The sequence below is a fragment of the Ammospiza caudacuta genome, chromosome 1 (genome assembly GCF_027887145.1).
Source record: "Ammospiza caudacuta isolate bAmmCau1 chromosome 1, bAmmCau1.pri, whole genome shotgun sequence".
NCBI lineage: Eukaryota > Metazoa > Chordata > Aves > Passeriformes > Passerellidae > Ammospiza > Ammospiza caudacuta.
The window spans coordinates 149574696-149589837 of NC_080593.1; the positions used below are offsets into that span (position 1 = coordinate 149574696).

Here is a 15142-nt window from a genome sequence, read left to right on the forward strand (position 1 = left end):
ATGTGAGATCCTTTACCCAGAGCTGGGGAAGTGCCTCCCTCAGCTCAAGCTGCCTCATGAAGCTCTGCCCTGTGGAGTTTCACTCACCTTTGCAAGGCATGTCTGTGTACCTATCTTCAAAGATAACGGGGAGTGTGTTCCAGTCCCCGTCGATGTCCAGGCATTCTGCCGGCAGTGGGGGCATGCTGGTGAAATAATCCGAATTTCGAATTTCTGTAGAAATCTGTGCGTGGCTCTGGATCCTGGCAGCAAAATACAAAACAAATTGAGTGCTTCAGTAACTGTTGAGTCAATCTGTGCTGCTTCTACTGTGCTGTTTCTACTGAGCTGTTTCTCCATTAGTCCTGCAAGTCCAGATATTCAGGCTGAGGACAGAGTCAATGTGTTTAAAGAGAAGCAGTACTGCATGATGGGGGTACCCAGAACTCTTAGAAGGTTTACATCTCTCAGTTAGAAATATCTACAACTGGCTCAATCCCTTCTTGAAAAATCTCAGTGGTTTTGAAATTATTCCAGATCCCACTGTCATAGGCTCCTGCTAGCTGCCATAACCCATTGCTGTCTTCCCAAGGGTCTCAGCTGCTGGCTGGGGCTGGATCCCTCAGCTGGTTTCTGGTCAGGAAATGAGGTCTGTCACTCTGGCTGTGGTCAGGGTTTCAAAGCCCAGATGCAGGAAGCAATAATCCAAAATCTGGTTGAGCGGTACAGGGAGGAACAAAGCCAAGAAGGATGCCTGGCAAGTCCTCTGTCTCACTTCTATCAGACCTCAGAGCACTCACAGAGAGCTGTCTCACACATGCACCAATCTAGAAGAGCTAAGGCCATCGCTCAGCCACTGCCTCTTGTCAGAGTCTTGTCAGAATCATAGAAGGTTGAAAAGACCTTCAAGATTATTTAGTTCTATCCCCCTTGGATGGGTAGGGGGACCTTCCACCAGACCAGTTTGCTCAACCTGGCCTTGAACAATTCCAGGGATGGGGCAGCCACAGAGTTTCTGAATAAACCATTCCAGTGCCCCACCACCTTCACAGTAAAGAATTTATACCTGATCTAAACCTACTCTCTTTCAGCTAGAAGCCAATTCCCCTTGTCCTATTGCTATGTGTCCTTGTAAAAAGTCTCTCTCTGGCTTTTTTGTAGCCTGCAATCTGTTTCCATCATTTAGGCCATTCAAAATGTTAACTGGCTCTCCTCAGTGAATGTGACACTAAACTGGCAGGTGAATATGTGTTTGACTATAAAAAAAATCAATACAATAACTTTTATTTCTGATGGGCCTTCCTACTTAAATATCTGTCTCTAAAAATGTGGAAAACATGAAATACAGAGAATAAGGCAAAAAGATTTTCATTGATGGTCAGCTGAATCTGTTCTTCATCTTAAAGCCATTATCCCTTGTCTGATTATTACCTACCCCTTGGAAAAAGATGAATAATTGATATTTAAGTGAGCAAGGAGAAATGTTTTTGCCTGTAAAATCTGAGGGTTTGAGACCTCCTAGAGGCCTCCACCCTGTGCCACTCTCAGCCTGCTGGGAATGGTGTGTCCTCTTCTGCCTAATCTGTCAAATGCTGTCAGGCACAGACATGCACAGCTTCACACAAACCCACAACAGCATGGGAGGCAAAAACCAGCTCCTGTCTGGTAAGGAGGAAAATAAAACGGGGAGAGAGAAGGTACTGCTTGAGGTAGTTGTACAGAAACTGGCACACTGAGCACTCATCTGAGCTGGTGACCTTGTGAACACAACCAATAATCCCTACTACTACACCCAATATCAATAATACTCTAAAAGCCAAGAAGCTGTTTTTCCATTTACATAATCTAGCATATTCAGGAAGAAAACTTGGCTCTACCATGAAGCCTACATAGACCAATTTTTCTGCACAGACAAATTAATAATTGTTTTACTTTTTTTTTCTTTTTTTATATTTTTTTTAATTTTTTTTTTTATACTTACTCTTCTTGATAACCACTGAGAAAAACATGATATTTATCTGTAGGAAATGGGCTACTCCTGTGACTGCCTGGAGAAATAGAAGCACTTCATGCAATTAGGCTTTCCCCAGTGCAGAATTATGTTTGTTTGAACAGGGCCATGAGTGTGTGTGTCCTCACCCCAGGATCTTGACATGGGGTCTTCCTTGTACTCAGCTCCCTAAAATCCTGACATGGGAGAACCAAATGAACACAGCTGGGACGCTGCAGCTATGGTGCTGCTCTAATTTGGCAGAACAAGGCAGCCTTGTACAACCCATCCATTAATGAAGTCAGGGCCCTTTCCATCAACACTGAATCAGCCTTAATGTCCCCAATGGCAGCTCTGAAAAAAGCAATTTTCCCCTCTGCACTCGGTCAGAGGCAAATGCCTCACTTAAAAATCATCATTGTGACAGGACCTTGTGTCATGGCCTTTCAGCCCCTTCTAAAGGATGGGTTTCACACTGGTAATGTTGTGATCTGCCCATGGTGACAAATAGTCTGGATAACCTTCATTTCTCAGAAATTCAAATCTGAGCATCCTTCTTTGAACTCTGCCTTCAGGGGTCAGGTCCTGAGCATCATCCAAGTCCTCCACTTGGGTTCATAGGCTAAAACCAAGGGCAGGATTTGCCCTGGCATAACTTTAAGACTGGTTTCTCACTCTTCACAATTTGGTTACGAGCAGAAATTGTCCAGCAGAAAGAAATATTCACCTTGTAATGGCTTGGGGTGGTAAAAAGCAAATTTGTAAATGTTAAGATTTGTTGCTTTTCAACAGGTATTTCCCACTAGAAGGACCAGTGCTGGATCTGGTGCATTTGATTTAGGAAGTTAATTGAAGACTTGAAGACTAATATATATATATATATATATACATACAAATATACATATACATATACATATACATATACATATACATATATATATCTATGTAGCTAGAAATTAATTATTTCTGGGGCCTGCCTGATCATTCACTTTTGAAACTCATTTCAATGGGTTTACAATATGGAGCTAAAACAGATCCAATGACCTCTCTCAAACCAAATTCCTTCACACTCTACAGAGAAAGATCTTGTTCTTGACTGCAAAATATTTTAAAGTAAATTTTTAATAATTCCAGAGATAGGGGAGTGTTGATGGTTTACTTACAGGCCTTCCTGGAACATGAGCACAGCAGGTTTCTTGTGCTCAGTGTAGAAGAAGGCTTCTGAGAATCTTCTCACCTGAGAGAGAGATGCACAAATTAAACCTAAGATCTGCTGAAAGGTGACAAGTGCCATCAGTCTAAGAGCACAGCACTGACTGCCAGGACCAGATTCATTAATGCTGACATTAAAAAAGAGTTGAATTCTGCTTCATTTTCCCAGCCCAGCACAAAGCAGCTGTTATTGTAGCATATTTTGCTGCAGGGTAAGACTCCCTCGACAATAAATCAAAGTTTGGTTATCAGCATCTTCTAACTACTTTTCTTAAAGCTGTCAAATTTACCATTTTCACCTGTGTTGTTAAAGTTGGGAAGATTTATTCCTTTGCCACTGTGCAAAAGCAGTGGTGGAGTGATGTATTAAATTAGAAAAATTCATAATTTATCATCTCTTCTATGGGAACATCCACAGTGACTCTCAAACTACCACAACAGCAAAGGAAGTCTTACATGTCAGCCCAGAGGAGAATGAGCCCTATCACAGTAGAAACACACCTGCCTATGTCATGATGCTCACAAACTGAGAGCTCTTCAAATCCCTTCATGGGCATTAGGTATGTTCAGTGTTGGACAATCAATTACAAAAGAGCCATGGATCTGAAGTGGCAGGCAGAGCACAGAGTGTGAAATAAGCTATTAAAAATTCAGGGCTGTCACCTGCCCTGGAATAAGCTTTGAGTTTAAGTGAATCAAGCATAATATGCAATCAAATGTACTGAGCTGTTAAACTGCAGCCCATACATTCCTAATAATAATTGTAAAAGTGACCTCTGTTACAGGGACAGAAAATGGCAGTGGAAAGCATATGTCAGAGCGTCTCAGCATTTCCCTAAATCCCAGCTGTACTTCAGCAAATGGCCTTGCTAAACAAAGGATGAACACTCCTTCAAAAAGACTGTGTCTTAACAGTAGGACTTTCCATTTAGGGCTCTCAAACCATTCTACAGAGGTGAAAAAGTGTAATTACACACAGTTTATATGGGGAGGAAGCAGAGCATATGAAGTTATGTAATTTGACAAAGGTCAAGAACAGAGTTGGCATCAGTCAAGGCTGGAACAACCCAGGGGCTGAGATTCACCTTGCTGGAGCTGGGAACACACCAAGTTGGGTTCTTTGACTGAAAACCACCCAGGTCCCCTCAGAGTCAAGGGAGACCTCACAGAATAACCAGAGGAGTTTCAGCACCAGGCACTCAGCCACCTCCACCTGAATTTTATGCCCCATTTTTGTGAGCTCCAGAGGAGATTGTTCTGGTCACTCTGACCTCCACTGACTGACAGGAGCAGAGCATGAGCTGAGGTGTCAATACCTTCCCTGCACACTCCTCATGCATGCAAGGTGAATCCTGCCCTTTCCTCCACTGTCCCTGCTCTGATGATTAGATCAGACTTTGAGTTCAGCTCAGGTGATGTGCTGAGCTGGTGTCTGGTCAATAACCAAGAACGTCCTGATGGAAGACAGAACACTTGCTGAACTAATCAGATAAGCAGATCTGACAATGTTTGCTAAAATGACAAGTGGTTTTGTGCCTTCTTTATTACCAAGTACAAGAAGCAATTTCAACATCAACAATATTAATATTTTGCTGTGTGCACTTCATTGTGAGAAAGGCAAATAGCTATATATATATCAGGGAAGAAAACAAATCTATATTCCTTTTGGTAGTTTTGTGAAACCAGTTAAAATGAAATAGTATTTTTTTTTTGTCACTGTGATGTTGGGGTTTTTTTTAAATCAAATGTTTATGATTTATGGATATAAGGACATATACCCCTTCCCACACATCTGCTGTTCTATGTCTAATCCTGGTGTTCAGTTACTCATTTTATGTAGGATCCTGGGTCACACAAACTCAACCATCTTCATTCCAGAAACTGAAATCTGTAATTTCAAATCCTGGGTTTCACCTCTTCTTCCCCTCCTCTTCAACTCTTGTTGTGCTCACCCCATATCATGTAAATAATCATAGAGGCAGAATTGGATTGGAAATATACATCCAAATAAACCTCTAATGTTTATCAAGATGTGACCATTACTGGACTTGCTTTTAACTTTTTAAGATTACCCTTAGCATGTGATGTTCCTGAGTCAGATAAGCTGTGACTTCTGGATGGAGCGTGGCCACCTCTAGGAACTGGGTCCACAGGGCCAGGAGGTGAGAGCAAAGCCAGGCAAGGTCCTTGCTTATCTTCTCTGCTATGTTCTCTGGATTGCTCAGCAGCTGAAGGACAGAAAGGAAATTATGAGATCAAAGATGTTATGGAAAAGAATCAGTTGGTATATCAGATTAAGTCCCTTTAGGAACAAAAGAACAAGAAAAATTTCTCTTGATTTAGGGATATTATTACTAAAGCTACCAATTTCAGTTATTTTACCCTAAATAAAGCTGGTGAGACATTTTCTTTTTCTCTTTAAAATCACATATTTTACTGCAAATGGTCTCAGCTATACAGTCAGAGAGCAAGTAGCAGGAATTTTTTGCAGACACTACTGCAGGTGTAGTAACTGGGGAAAAAAAACCTAAAATGTGTGGGTTCCAAATTATCCACCAGATGGTGCTGAATGCTCTGAAATAATAAACCATGGCCAGACTCTGTTAGCAAAGGGGCCCGTCAGCCATGTCGGGGCCATGTATTAGAATACAGATGGGTGATTGTGGGGGAACATAACAAGAAACCTCAAACCAAAACACTGTGTCCTCAACACATAATGCAAACAGACATTTCAGAGTGTGCTGTTGCCCATGTCCCACACTAGAACATTCTGGGTCTCTGTGTGCCCTCAGCTCTGACCTAAAGCACTGCAAGAAAGCAAAGTCTCTGCACGCCAATCTTCCTCATTTCACAATTTCAGAGAATCATAGAAACATAGAATAGGTTGGGCTAAAGATCTTCTTCCAGCTCCTTGCCATGTGCAGAGACACCTTCCACTATCCCAGGCTGCTCATAGCCCCATCCAGCCTGGCCTTTGACACTTCCATGGATGGGGCATCCGCAACCTCTCTGGGCAACCTGTGCCAGTGTCTCAGCACTCTCACAATAAAGGATTTCTTCCTTATATCTAATCTAAACCTGCCCTCTGTCAGATTAACACCATGCCCACTTGTCCTAGCACTATATGTCCTTGTAAAACATCCCTTTCCGGCTTTCCTGTAGCCTTTTTAGGTAATAGAAGGTGTTAAATTCTCTCCCTGGAGTCTTCTCCAGGCTGAACAAACCAAGCTCTCTTAACTTGGTCAGCTTGTTAATTTCTTTAATGAGAGACAGACATTGCATTTTACCTCCATGTTATTCACTGGGGTTTTGGTTGTGTATTTTTTTTGTTTGGTTGGTTTTTTTGGGTTTTTTGTTTTGTTTTGTTTTGGGTTTTTTTTGTTTGGTTTTTTTGTTGTTGTTGTTGGTTTTGTTTTTTGGGTTTTTTGGGGTTTTTTTTTTTGTGGTTAGGACTGCACTCTAGCTGAAAGCTTGCTTATTTTTCACATTTTATTATGCAGGTAGTTTCCAGGTTGGTGACACTGCAAACTAAACCATGATTAAAAACAAATTGTCTGTGTGCGAGAGCAGCAGAGAAAAACTGTGTGTGCATAGAACAGATATTGTCACTGTGTTTACATTGTTTGCATGCTTCCCTATTTTAATGACTTGTCCAAAATGGCAAAAGCTCCAGGACCCATTCTGGTATGGGAAAAGTCAGGGGGATACTGGGAAACAAAAGATCAAACATTTTCCTTTGCAGAGTCAGGGTACTACTTTATTTATGGCATCCAATTTTACGGGCTGTATGTCAATGTTAATTTTTTTTTTGTTAAGTCAGTAAGGTGTTTCTTACATCATAAACTGAAAGCTCAGTCTTCAAGCAAAATGAATTGTTAATGTAAGTCATCTTAGAAATATGTGTGTGATTGTGATTTGTCCAGTTTACTGATATCAAATGTTTGAGTTTGTCAGGAAGGAAGTGGCGGAAGGAAGTGGCGGAAGGAAGTGGCGGAAGGAAGGAAGGAAGTGGCGGAAGGAAGTGGCAGAAGGAAGTGGCGGAAGGAAGGAAGGAAGGAAGGAAGTGGCGGAAGGAAGGAAGTGGCGGAAGGAAGGAAGTGGCGGAAGGAAGTGGCGGAAGGAAGTGGCGGAAGGAAGGAAGTGGCGGAAGGAAGGAAGTGGCGGAAGGAAGTGGCGGAAGGAAGTGGCGGAAGGAAGTGGCGGAAGGAAGGAAGGAAGTGGCGGAAGGAAGGAAGTGGCGGAAGGAAGGAAGTGGCGGAAGGAAGGAAGTGGCGGAAGGAAGTGGCGGAAGGAAGGAAGGAAGTGGCGGAAGGAAGGAAGGAAGTGGCGGAAGGAAGGAAGTGGCGGAAGGAAGGAAGGAAGTGGCGGAAGGAAGGAAGTGGCGGAAGGAAGGAAGGAAGTGGCGGAAGGAAGGAAGTGGCGGAAGGAAGGAAGGAAGGAAGTGGCGGAAGGAAGTGGCGGAAGGAAGTGGCGGAAGGAAGGAAGGAAGGAAGGAAGGAAGGAAGGAAGGAAGGAAGGAAGGAAGGAAGGAAGGAAGGAAGTGGCGGAAGGAAGTGGCGGAAGGAAGTGGCGGAAGGAAGTGGGGGAAGGAAGTGGCGGAAGGAAGTGGCGGAAGGAAGTGGCGGAAGGAAGTGGCGGAAGGAAGTGGCGGAAGGAAGGAAGTGGCGGAAGGAAGTGGCGGAAGGAAGTGGCGGAAGGAAGTGGCGGAAGGAAGTGGCGGAAGGAAGGAAGGAAGGAAGGAAGGAAGGAAGGAAGGAAGGAAGGAAGGAAGGAAGGAAGGAAGGAAGGAAGGAAGGAAGGAAGGAAGGAAGGAAGGAAGGAAGGAAGTGGCGGAAGGAAGTGGCGGAAGGAAGTGGCGGAAGGAAGTGGCGGAAGGAAGGAAGGAAGGAAGGAAGGAAGGAAGGAAGGAAGGAAGGAAGGAAGGAAGGAAGGAAGGAAGGAAGTGGCGGAAGGAAGTGGCGGAAGGAAGGAAGGAAGTGGCGGAAGGAAGGAAGTGGCGGAAGGAAGGAAGGAAGGAAGTGGCGGAAGGAAGGAAGGAAGGAAGGAAGTGGCGGAAGGAAGTGGTGGAAGGAAGTGGCGGAAGGAAGTGGCGGAAGGAAGGAAGGAAGGAAGTGGCGGAAGGAAGTGGCGGAAGGAAGTGGCGGAAGGAAGTGGCGGAAGGAAGTGGGGGAAGGAAGTGGCGGAAGTGGCGGAAGTGGCGGAAGGAAGGAAGGAAGGAAGGAAGGAAGGAAGGAAGGAAGGAAGGAAGTGGCGGAAGGAAGGAAGTGGCGGAAGGAAGGAAGTGGCGGAAGGAAGTGGCGGAAGGAAGTGGCGGAAGGAAGTGGCGGAAGGAAGTGGCGGAAGGAAGGAAGGAAGGAAGGAAGGAAGGAAGGAAGGAAGGAAGTGTCGGAAGGAAGGAAGTGTCGGAAGGAAGGAAGGAAGGAAGGAAGGAAGGAAGGAAGGAAGGAAGGAAGGAAGGAAGGAAGGAAGGAAGGAAGGAAGGAAGTGGCGGAAGGAAGTGGCGGAAGGAAGGAAGGAAGGAAGGAAGGAAGTGGTGGAAGGAAGTGGCGGAAGGAAGTGGCGGAAGGAAGTGGCGGAAGGAAGTGGCGGAAAGAAGGAAGGAAGTGGCGGAAGGAAGTGGCGGAAGGAAGGAAGGAAGTGGCGGAAGGAAGGAAGGAAGTGGCGGAAGGAAGGAAGTGGCGGAAGGAAGTGGCGGAAGGAAGTGGCGGAAGGAAGTGGCGGAAGGAAGTGGCGGAAGGAAGTGGCGGAAGGAAGTGGCGGAAGGAAGGAAGGAAGGAAGGAAGGAAGGAAGGAAGGAAGGAAGGAAGGAAGGAAGGAAGGAAGGAAGGAAGGAAGGAAGGAAGGAAGGAAGGAAGGAAGGAAGGAAGGAAGGAAGGAAGGAAGGAAGTGGCGGAAGGAAGGAAGGAAGGAAGGAAGTGGCGGAAGGAAGGAAGGAAGTGGCGGAAGGAAGTGGTGGAAGGAAGTGGCGGAAGGAAGTGGCGGAAGGAAGGAAGGAAGGAAGTGGCGGAAGGAAGTGGCGGAAGGAAGTGGCGGAAGGAAGTGGCGGAAGGAAGGAAGTGGCGGAAGGAAGGAAGGAAGGAAGGAAGGAAGGAAGGAAGGAAGGAAGGAAGGAAGGAAGGAAGGAAGGAAGGAAGGAAGGAAGGAAGTGGCGGAAGGAAGTGGCGGAAGGAAGGAAGGAAGGAAGGAAGGAAGGAAGGAAGGAAGGAAGGAAGGAAGGAAGGAAGGAAGGAAGGAAGGAAGGAAGGAAGGAAGGAAGGAAGGAAGTGGCGGAAGGAAGGAGGTGGCGGAAGGAAGTGGCGGAAGGAAGTGGCGGAAGGAAGGAAGGAAGGAAGGAAGGAAGGAAGGAAGGAAGGAAGGAAGGAAGGAAGGAAGGAAGGAAGGAAGGAAGGAAGGAAGGATGGAAGTGGCGGAAGGAAGGAAGGAAGGAAGGAAGGAAGGAAGGAAGGAAGGAAGGAAGGAAGGAAGGAAGGAAGGAAGGAAGGAAGGAAGGAAGGAAGGAAGGAAGGAAGGAAGTGGTGGAAGGAAGTGGCGGAAGGAAGTGGCGGAAGGAAGTGGCGGAAGGAAGTGGCGGAAGGAAGGAAGGAAGTGGCGGAAGGAAGGAAGGAAGGAAGTGGCGGAAGGAAGGAAGGAAGGAAGTGGCGGAAGGAAGGAAGTGGCGGAAGGAAGTGGCGGAAGGAAGTGGCGGAAGGAAGTGGCGGAAGGAAGTGGCGGAAGGAAGTGGCGGAAGGAAGTGGCGGAAGGAAGGAAGGAAGGAAGGAAGGAAGGAAGGAAGGAAGGAAGGAAGGAAGGAAGGAAGGAAGTGGTGGAAGGAAGTGGCGGAAGGAAGTGGCGGAAGGAAGTGGCGGAAGGAAGTGGCGGAAGGAAGTGGCGGAAGGAAGTGGCGGAAGGAAGTGGCGGAAGGAAGGAAGGAAGGAAGGAAGGAAGGAAGGAAGGAAGGAAGGAAGGAAGGAAGGAAGGAAGGAAGTGGCGGAAGGAAGTGGCGGAAGGAAGTGGCGGAAGGAAGTGGCGGAAGGAAGTGGCGGAAGGAAGGAAGGAAGGAAGGAAGGAAGGAAGGAAGGAAGGAAGGAAGGAAGGAAGGAAGGAAGGAAGGAAGGAAGGAAGGAAGGAAGGAAGGAAGGAAGGAAGGAAGTGGCGGAAGGAAGGAAGGAAGGAAGGAAGGAAGGAAGGAAGGAAGGAAGGAAGGAAGGAAGGAAGGAAGGAAGGAAGGAAGGAAGTGGCGGAAGGAAGTGGCGGAAGGAAGTGTCGGAAGGAAGTGGCGGAAGGAAGTGGCGGAAGGAAGGAAGGAAGTGGCGGAAGGAAGTGGCGGAAGGAAGGAAGGAAGGAAGGAAGGAAGGAAGGAAGGAAGGAAGGAAGGAAGGAAGGAAGGAAGGAAGGAAGGAAGGAAGGAAGGAAGGAAGTGGTGGAAGGAAGTGGCGGAAGGAAGGAAGGAAGTGGCGGAAGGAAGGAAGGAAGTGGCGGAAGGAAGGAAGTGGCGGAAGGAAGTGGCGGAAGGAAGTGGCGGAAGGAAGTGGCGGAAGGAAGTGGCGGAAGGAAGGAAGGAAGGAAGGAAGGAAGGAAGGAAGGAAGGAAGTGGCGGAAGGAAGTGGCGGAAGGAAGTGGCGGAAGGAAGGAAGGAAGGAAGGAAGGAAGGAAGGAAGGAAGGAAGGAAGTGGCGGAAGGAAGGAAGGAAGTGGCGGAAGGAAGGAAGGAAGTGGCGGAAGGAAGGAAGTGGCGGAAGGAAGTGGCGGAAGGAAGTGGCGGAAGGAAGTGGCGGAAGGAAGTGGCGGAAGGAAGTGGCGGAAGGAAGTGGCGGAAGGAAGGAAGGAAGGAAGGAAGGAAGGAAGGAAGGAAGGAAGGAAGGAAGGAAGGAAGGAAGGAAGGAAGGAAGGAAGGAAGGAAGTGGCGGAAGGAAGGAAGGAAGTGGCGGAAGGAAGGAAGGAAGGAAGGAAGTGGCGGAAGGAAGGAAGGAAGGAAGGAAGGAAGGAAGGAAGGAAGGAAGGAAGGAAGGAAGGAAGGAAGGAAGGAAGGAAGTGGCGGAAGGAAGGAGGTGGCGGAAGGAAGTGGCGGAAGGAAGGAAGGAAGGAAGGAAGGAAGGAAGGAAGGAAGGAAGGAAGGAAGGAAGGAAGGAAGGAAGGAAGGAAGGAAGGAAGGAAGGATGGAAGTGGCGGAAGGAAGGAAGGAAGGAAGGAAGGAAGGAAGGAAGGAAGGAAGGAAGGAAGGAAGGAAGGAAGGAAGGAAGGAAGGAAGGAAGGAAGGAAGGAAGGAAGGAAGGAAGGAAGGAAGGAAGGAAGTGGTGGAAGGAAGTGGCGGAAGGAAGTGGCGGAAGGAAGTGGCGGAAGGAAGTGGCGGAAGGAAGGAAGGAAGTGGCGGAAGGAAGGAAGGAAGGAAGTGGCGGAAGGAAGGAAGGAAGGAAGTGGCGGAAGGAAGGAAGTGGCGGAAGGAAGTGGCGGAAGGAAGTGGCGGAAGGAAGTGGCGGAAGGAAGTGGCGGAAGGAAGTGGCGGAAGGAAGGAAGGAAGGAAGGAAGGAAGGAAGGAAGGAAGGAAGGAAGGAAGGAAGGAAGGAAGGAAGGAAGGAAGGAAGGAAGGAAGTGGTGGAAGGAAGTGGCGGAAGGAAGTGGCGGAAGGAAGTGGCGGAAGGAAGTGGCGGAAGGAAGTGGCGGAAGGAAGTGGCGGAAGGAAGGAAGGAAGGAAGGAAGGAAGGAAGGAAGGAAGGAAGGAAGGAAGGAAGTGGCGGAAGGAAGTGGCGGAAGGAAGTGGCGGAAGGAAGTGGCGGAAGGAAGGAAGGAAGGAAGGAAGGAAGGAAGGAAGGAAGGAAGGAAGGAAGGAAGGAAGGAAGGAAGGAAGGAAGGAAGGAAGTGGCGGAAGGAAGGAAGTGGCGGAAGGAAGGAAGGAATGAAGGAAGGAAGGAAGGAAGGAAGGAAGGAAGGAAGTGGCGGAAGGAAGTGGCGGAAGGAAGTGTCGGAAGGAAGTGGCGGAAGGAAGTGGCGGAAGGAAGGAAGGAAGTGGCGGAAGGAAGTGGCGGAAGGAAGGAAGGAAGGAAGGAAGGAAGGAAGGAAGGAAGGAAGGAAGGAAGGAAGGAAGGAAGGAAGTGGTGGAAGGAAGTGGCGGAAGGAAGGAAGGAAGTGGCGGAAGGAAGGAAGGAAGTGGCGGAAGGAAGGAAGTGGCGGAAGGAAGTGGCGGAAGGAAGTGGCGGAAGGAAGTGGCGGAAGGAAGTGGCGGAAGGAAGGAAGGAAGGAAGGAAGGAAGGAAGGAAGGAAGGAAGGAAGGAAGGAAGGAAGTGGCGGAAGGAAGTGGCGGAAGGAAGTGGCGGAAGGAAGGAAGGAAGGAAGGAAGGAAGGAAGGAAGGAAGGAAGGAAGGAAGGAAGGAAGGAAGGAAGGAAGTGGCGGAAGGAAGGAAGGAAGTGGCGGAAGGAAGGAAGGAAGTGGCGGAAGGAAGGAAGGAAGTGGCGGAAGGAAGGAAGTGGCGGAAGGAAGTGGCGGAAGGAAGTGGCGGAAGGAAGTGGCGGAAGGAAGTGGCGGAAGGAAGTGGCGGAAGGAAGTGGCGGAAGGAAGGAAGGAAGGAAGGAAGGAAGGAAGGAATGAAGGAAGGAAGGAAGGAAGGAAGGAAGGAAGGAAGGAAGGAAGGAAGGAAGGAAGGAAGGAAGGAAGTGGCGGAAGGAAGTGGCGGAAGGAAGGAAGGAAGGAAGTGGCGGAACGAAGGAAGTAAGGAAGTGGCGGAAGGAAGGAAGTGGCGGAAGGAAGGAAGTGGCGGAAGTGGCGGAAGGAAGTGGCGGAAGGAAGTGGCGGAAGGAAGTGGCGGAAGGAAGTGGCGGAAGGAAGTGGCGGAAGGAAGTGGCGGAAGGAAGTGGCGGAAGGAAGGAAGGAAGTGGCGGAAGGAAGGAAGGAAGGAAGGAAGGAAGGAAGGAAGGAAGGAAGGAAGGAAGGAAGGGAGGAAGTGGTGGAAGGAAGGAAGGAAGTGGCGGAAGGAAGGAAGTGGCGGAAGGAAGTGGCGGAAGGAAGTGGCGGAAGTGGCGGAAGTGGCGGAAGGAAGGAAGGAAGGAAGGGAGGAAGTGGTGGAAGGAAGGAAGGAAGGAAGTGGCGGAAGGAAGGAAGTGGCGGAAGGAAGGAAGTGGCGGAAGGAAGTGGCGGAAGGAAGGAAGGAAGGAAGTGGCGGAAGGAAGGAAGTGGCGGAAGGAAGTGGCGGAAGGAAGTGGCGGAAGGAAGTGGCGGAAGGAAGGAAGGAAGGAAGGAAGGAAGGAAGGAAGGAAGGAAGGAAGGAAGGAAGGAAGGAAGGAAGGAAGGAAGTGGCGGAAGGAAGTGGCGGAAGGAAGTGGCGGAAGGAAGTGGCGGAAGGAAGTGGCGGAAGGAAGGAAGGAAGGAAGGAAGGAAGGAAGGAAGGAAGGAAGGAAGTGGCGGAAGGAAGTGGCGGAAGGAAGTGGCGGAAGGAAGGAAGTGGCGGAAGGAAGTGGCGGAAGGAAGGAAGGAAGGAAGGAAGGAAGGAAGGAAGGAAGGAAGGAAGGAAGGAAGTGGTGGAAGGAAGGAAGTGGCGGAAGGAAGGAAGTGGCGGAAGGAAGGAAGGAAGGAAGTGGCGGAAGTGGCGGAAGGGAGGCAGGAAGGAAGGAAGGAAGGAAGTGGCGGAAGGAAGGAAGTGGCGGAAGGAAGGAAGGAGCTGGCGGAAGGAAGTGGCGGAAGGAAGTGGCGGAAGGAAGTGGCGGAAGGAAGTGGCGGAAGGAAGTGGCGGAAGGAAGTGGCGGAAGGAAGGAAGGAAGGAAAGAAGGAAGGAAGGAAGGAAGGAAGTGTCGGAAGGAAGGAAGGAAGGAAGGAAGGAAGGAAGGAAGGAAGGAAGGAAGGAAGGAAGGAAGGAAGGAAGTGGCGGAAGGAAGTGGCGGAAGGAAGGAAGGAAGTGGCGGAAGGAAGGAAGTGGCGGAAGGAAGTGGCGGAAGGAAGTGGCGGAAGGAAGGAAGGAAGGAAGGAAGGAAGGAAGGAAGGAAGGAAGGAAGGAAGGAAGGAAGTGGCGGAAGGAAGGAAGGAAGGAAGGAAGGAAGGAAGGAAGGAAGGAAGGAAGGAAGGAAGGAAGGAAGGAAGGAAGGAAGGAAGGAAGTGGCGGAAGAAGTGGCGGAAGGAAGTGGCGGAAGGAAGGAAGTGGCGGAAGGAAGGAAGTGGCGGAAGGAAGGAAGTGGCGGAAGGAAGGAAGTGGCGGAAGGAAGTGGCGGAAGGAAGTGGCGGAAGGAAGTGGCGGAAGGAAGTGGCGGAAGGAAGGAAGGAAGGAAGGAAGGAAGGAAGGAAGGAAGGAAGGAAGGAAGGAAGTGGCGGAAGGAAGTGGCGGAAGGAAGGAAGGAAGTGGCGGAAGGAAGTGGCGGAAGGAAATGGCGGAAGGAAGTGGCGGAAGGAAGTGGCGGAAGGAAGTGGCGGAAGGAAGGAAGGAAGGAAGGAAGGAAGGAAGGAAGGAAGGAAGGAAGGAAGGAAGGAAGGAAGGAAGGAAGGAAGTGGCAGAAGTATCCAAGTCTGGACTTAAAACTAATAAATTTGTCTTTTTAAGCAGTTTTAAAACCATGTCTGACCAACCTTTGGTCACAATTTTTAACAGGAATGTAAATGGACTTCTCATTTGGTTTAGACTCATCTTTCCTCTATTAATTGTTATCAAATTCACTTTCCCAGGGATATAGTGGAATCACTAACCCTGGAATTGTTCAAAAAATGAACAGGTGGCACATTATTTATATGGTTTACTGGGCATGGTGATATTGGGTCAAAGGATGGACTTGATGATCTTGGAGGTCTTTTCCAAACCTAATGATTCTATCATTCTATGATAAATAAAATATATGAAATTTCTGATTTTTCCAGTTATCAGATGGCACTTGCATTTCTTTCTGGCACTATTGATGACTTGTCTTTGTCTCACTTGAAATAAACTTGGCAGGAGCAATTTCAAGAGTGTAGTTCAGTCACTTCTGTGCCAAAATCACTTTTTTCCTCCCATGATCCTCCAAATACATT

The 15142-nt window shown here is 48.4% G+C and overlaps 1 protein-coding gene across 1 annotated transcript in view; it reads right to left on the reverse strand.

The window, feature by feature from the left end:
• FAM135B (family with sequence similarity 135 member B) overlaps positions 1-15142 on the reverse strand; it is a 134677-nt gene that overhangs the window by 14520 nt on the left and 105015 nt on the right. Inside the window, exons 9-11 of the mRNA XM_058811419.1 lie at positions 5254-5409; positions 3133-3206; positions 88-242 (exon numbers count right to left, since the gene is read on the reverse strand). Coding sequence (XP_058667402.1) covers positions 88-242; positions 3133-3206; positions 5254-5409 — 385 coding nt within the window. The remainder of the gene's footprint in view (positions 1-87; positions 243-3132; positions 3207-5253; positions 5410-15142) is intronic.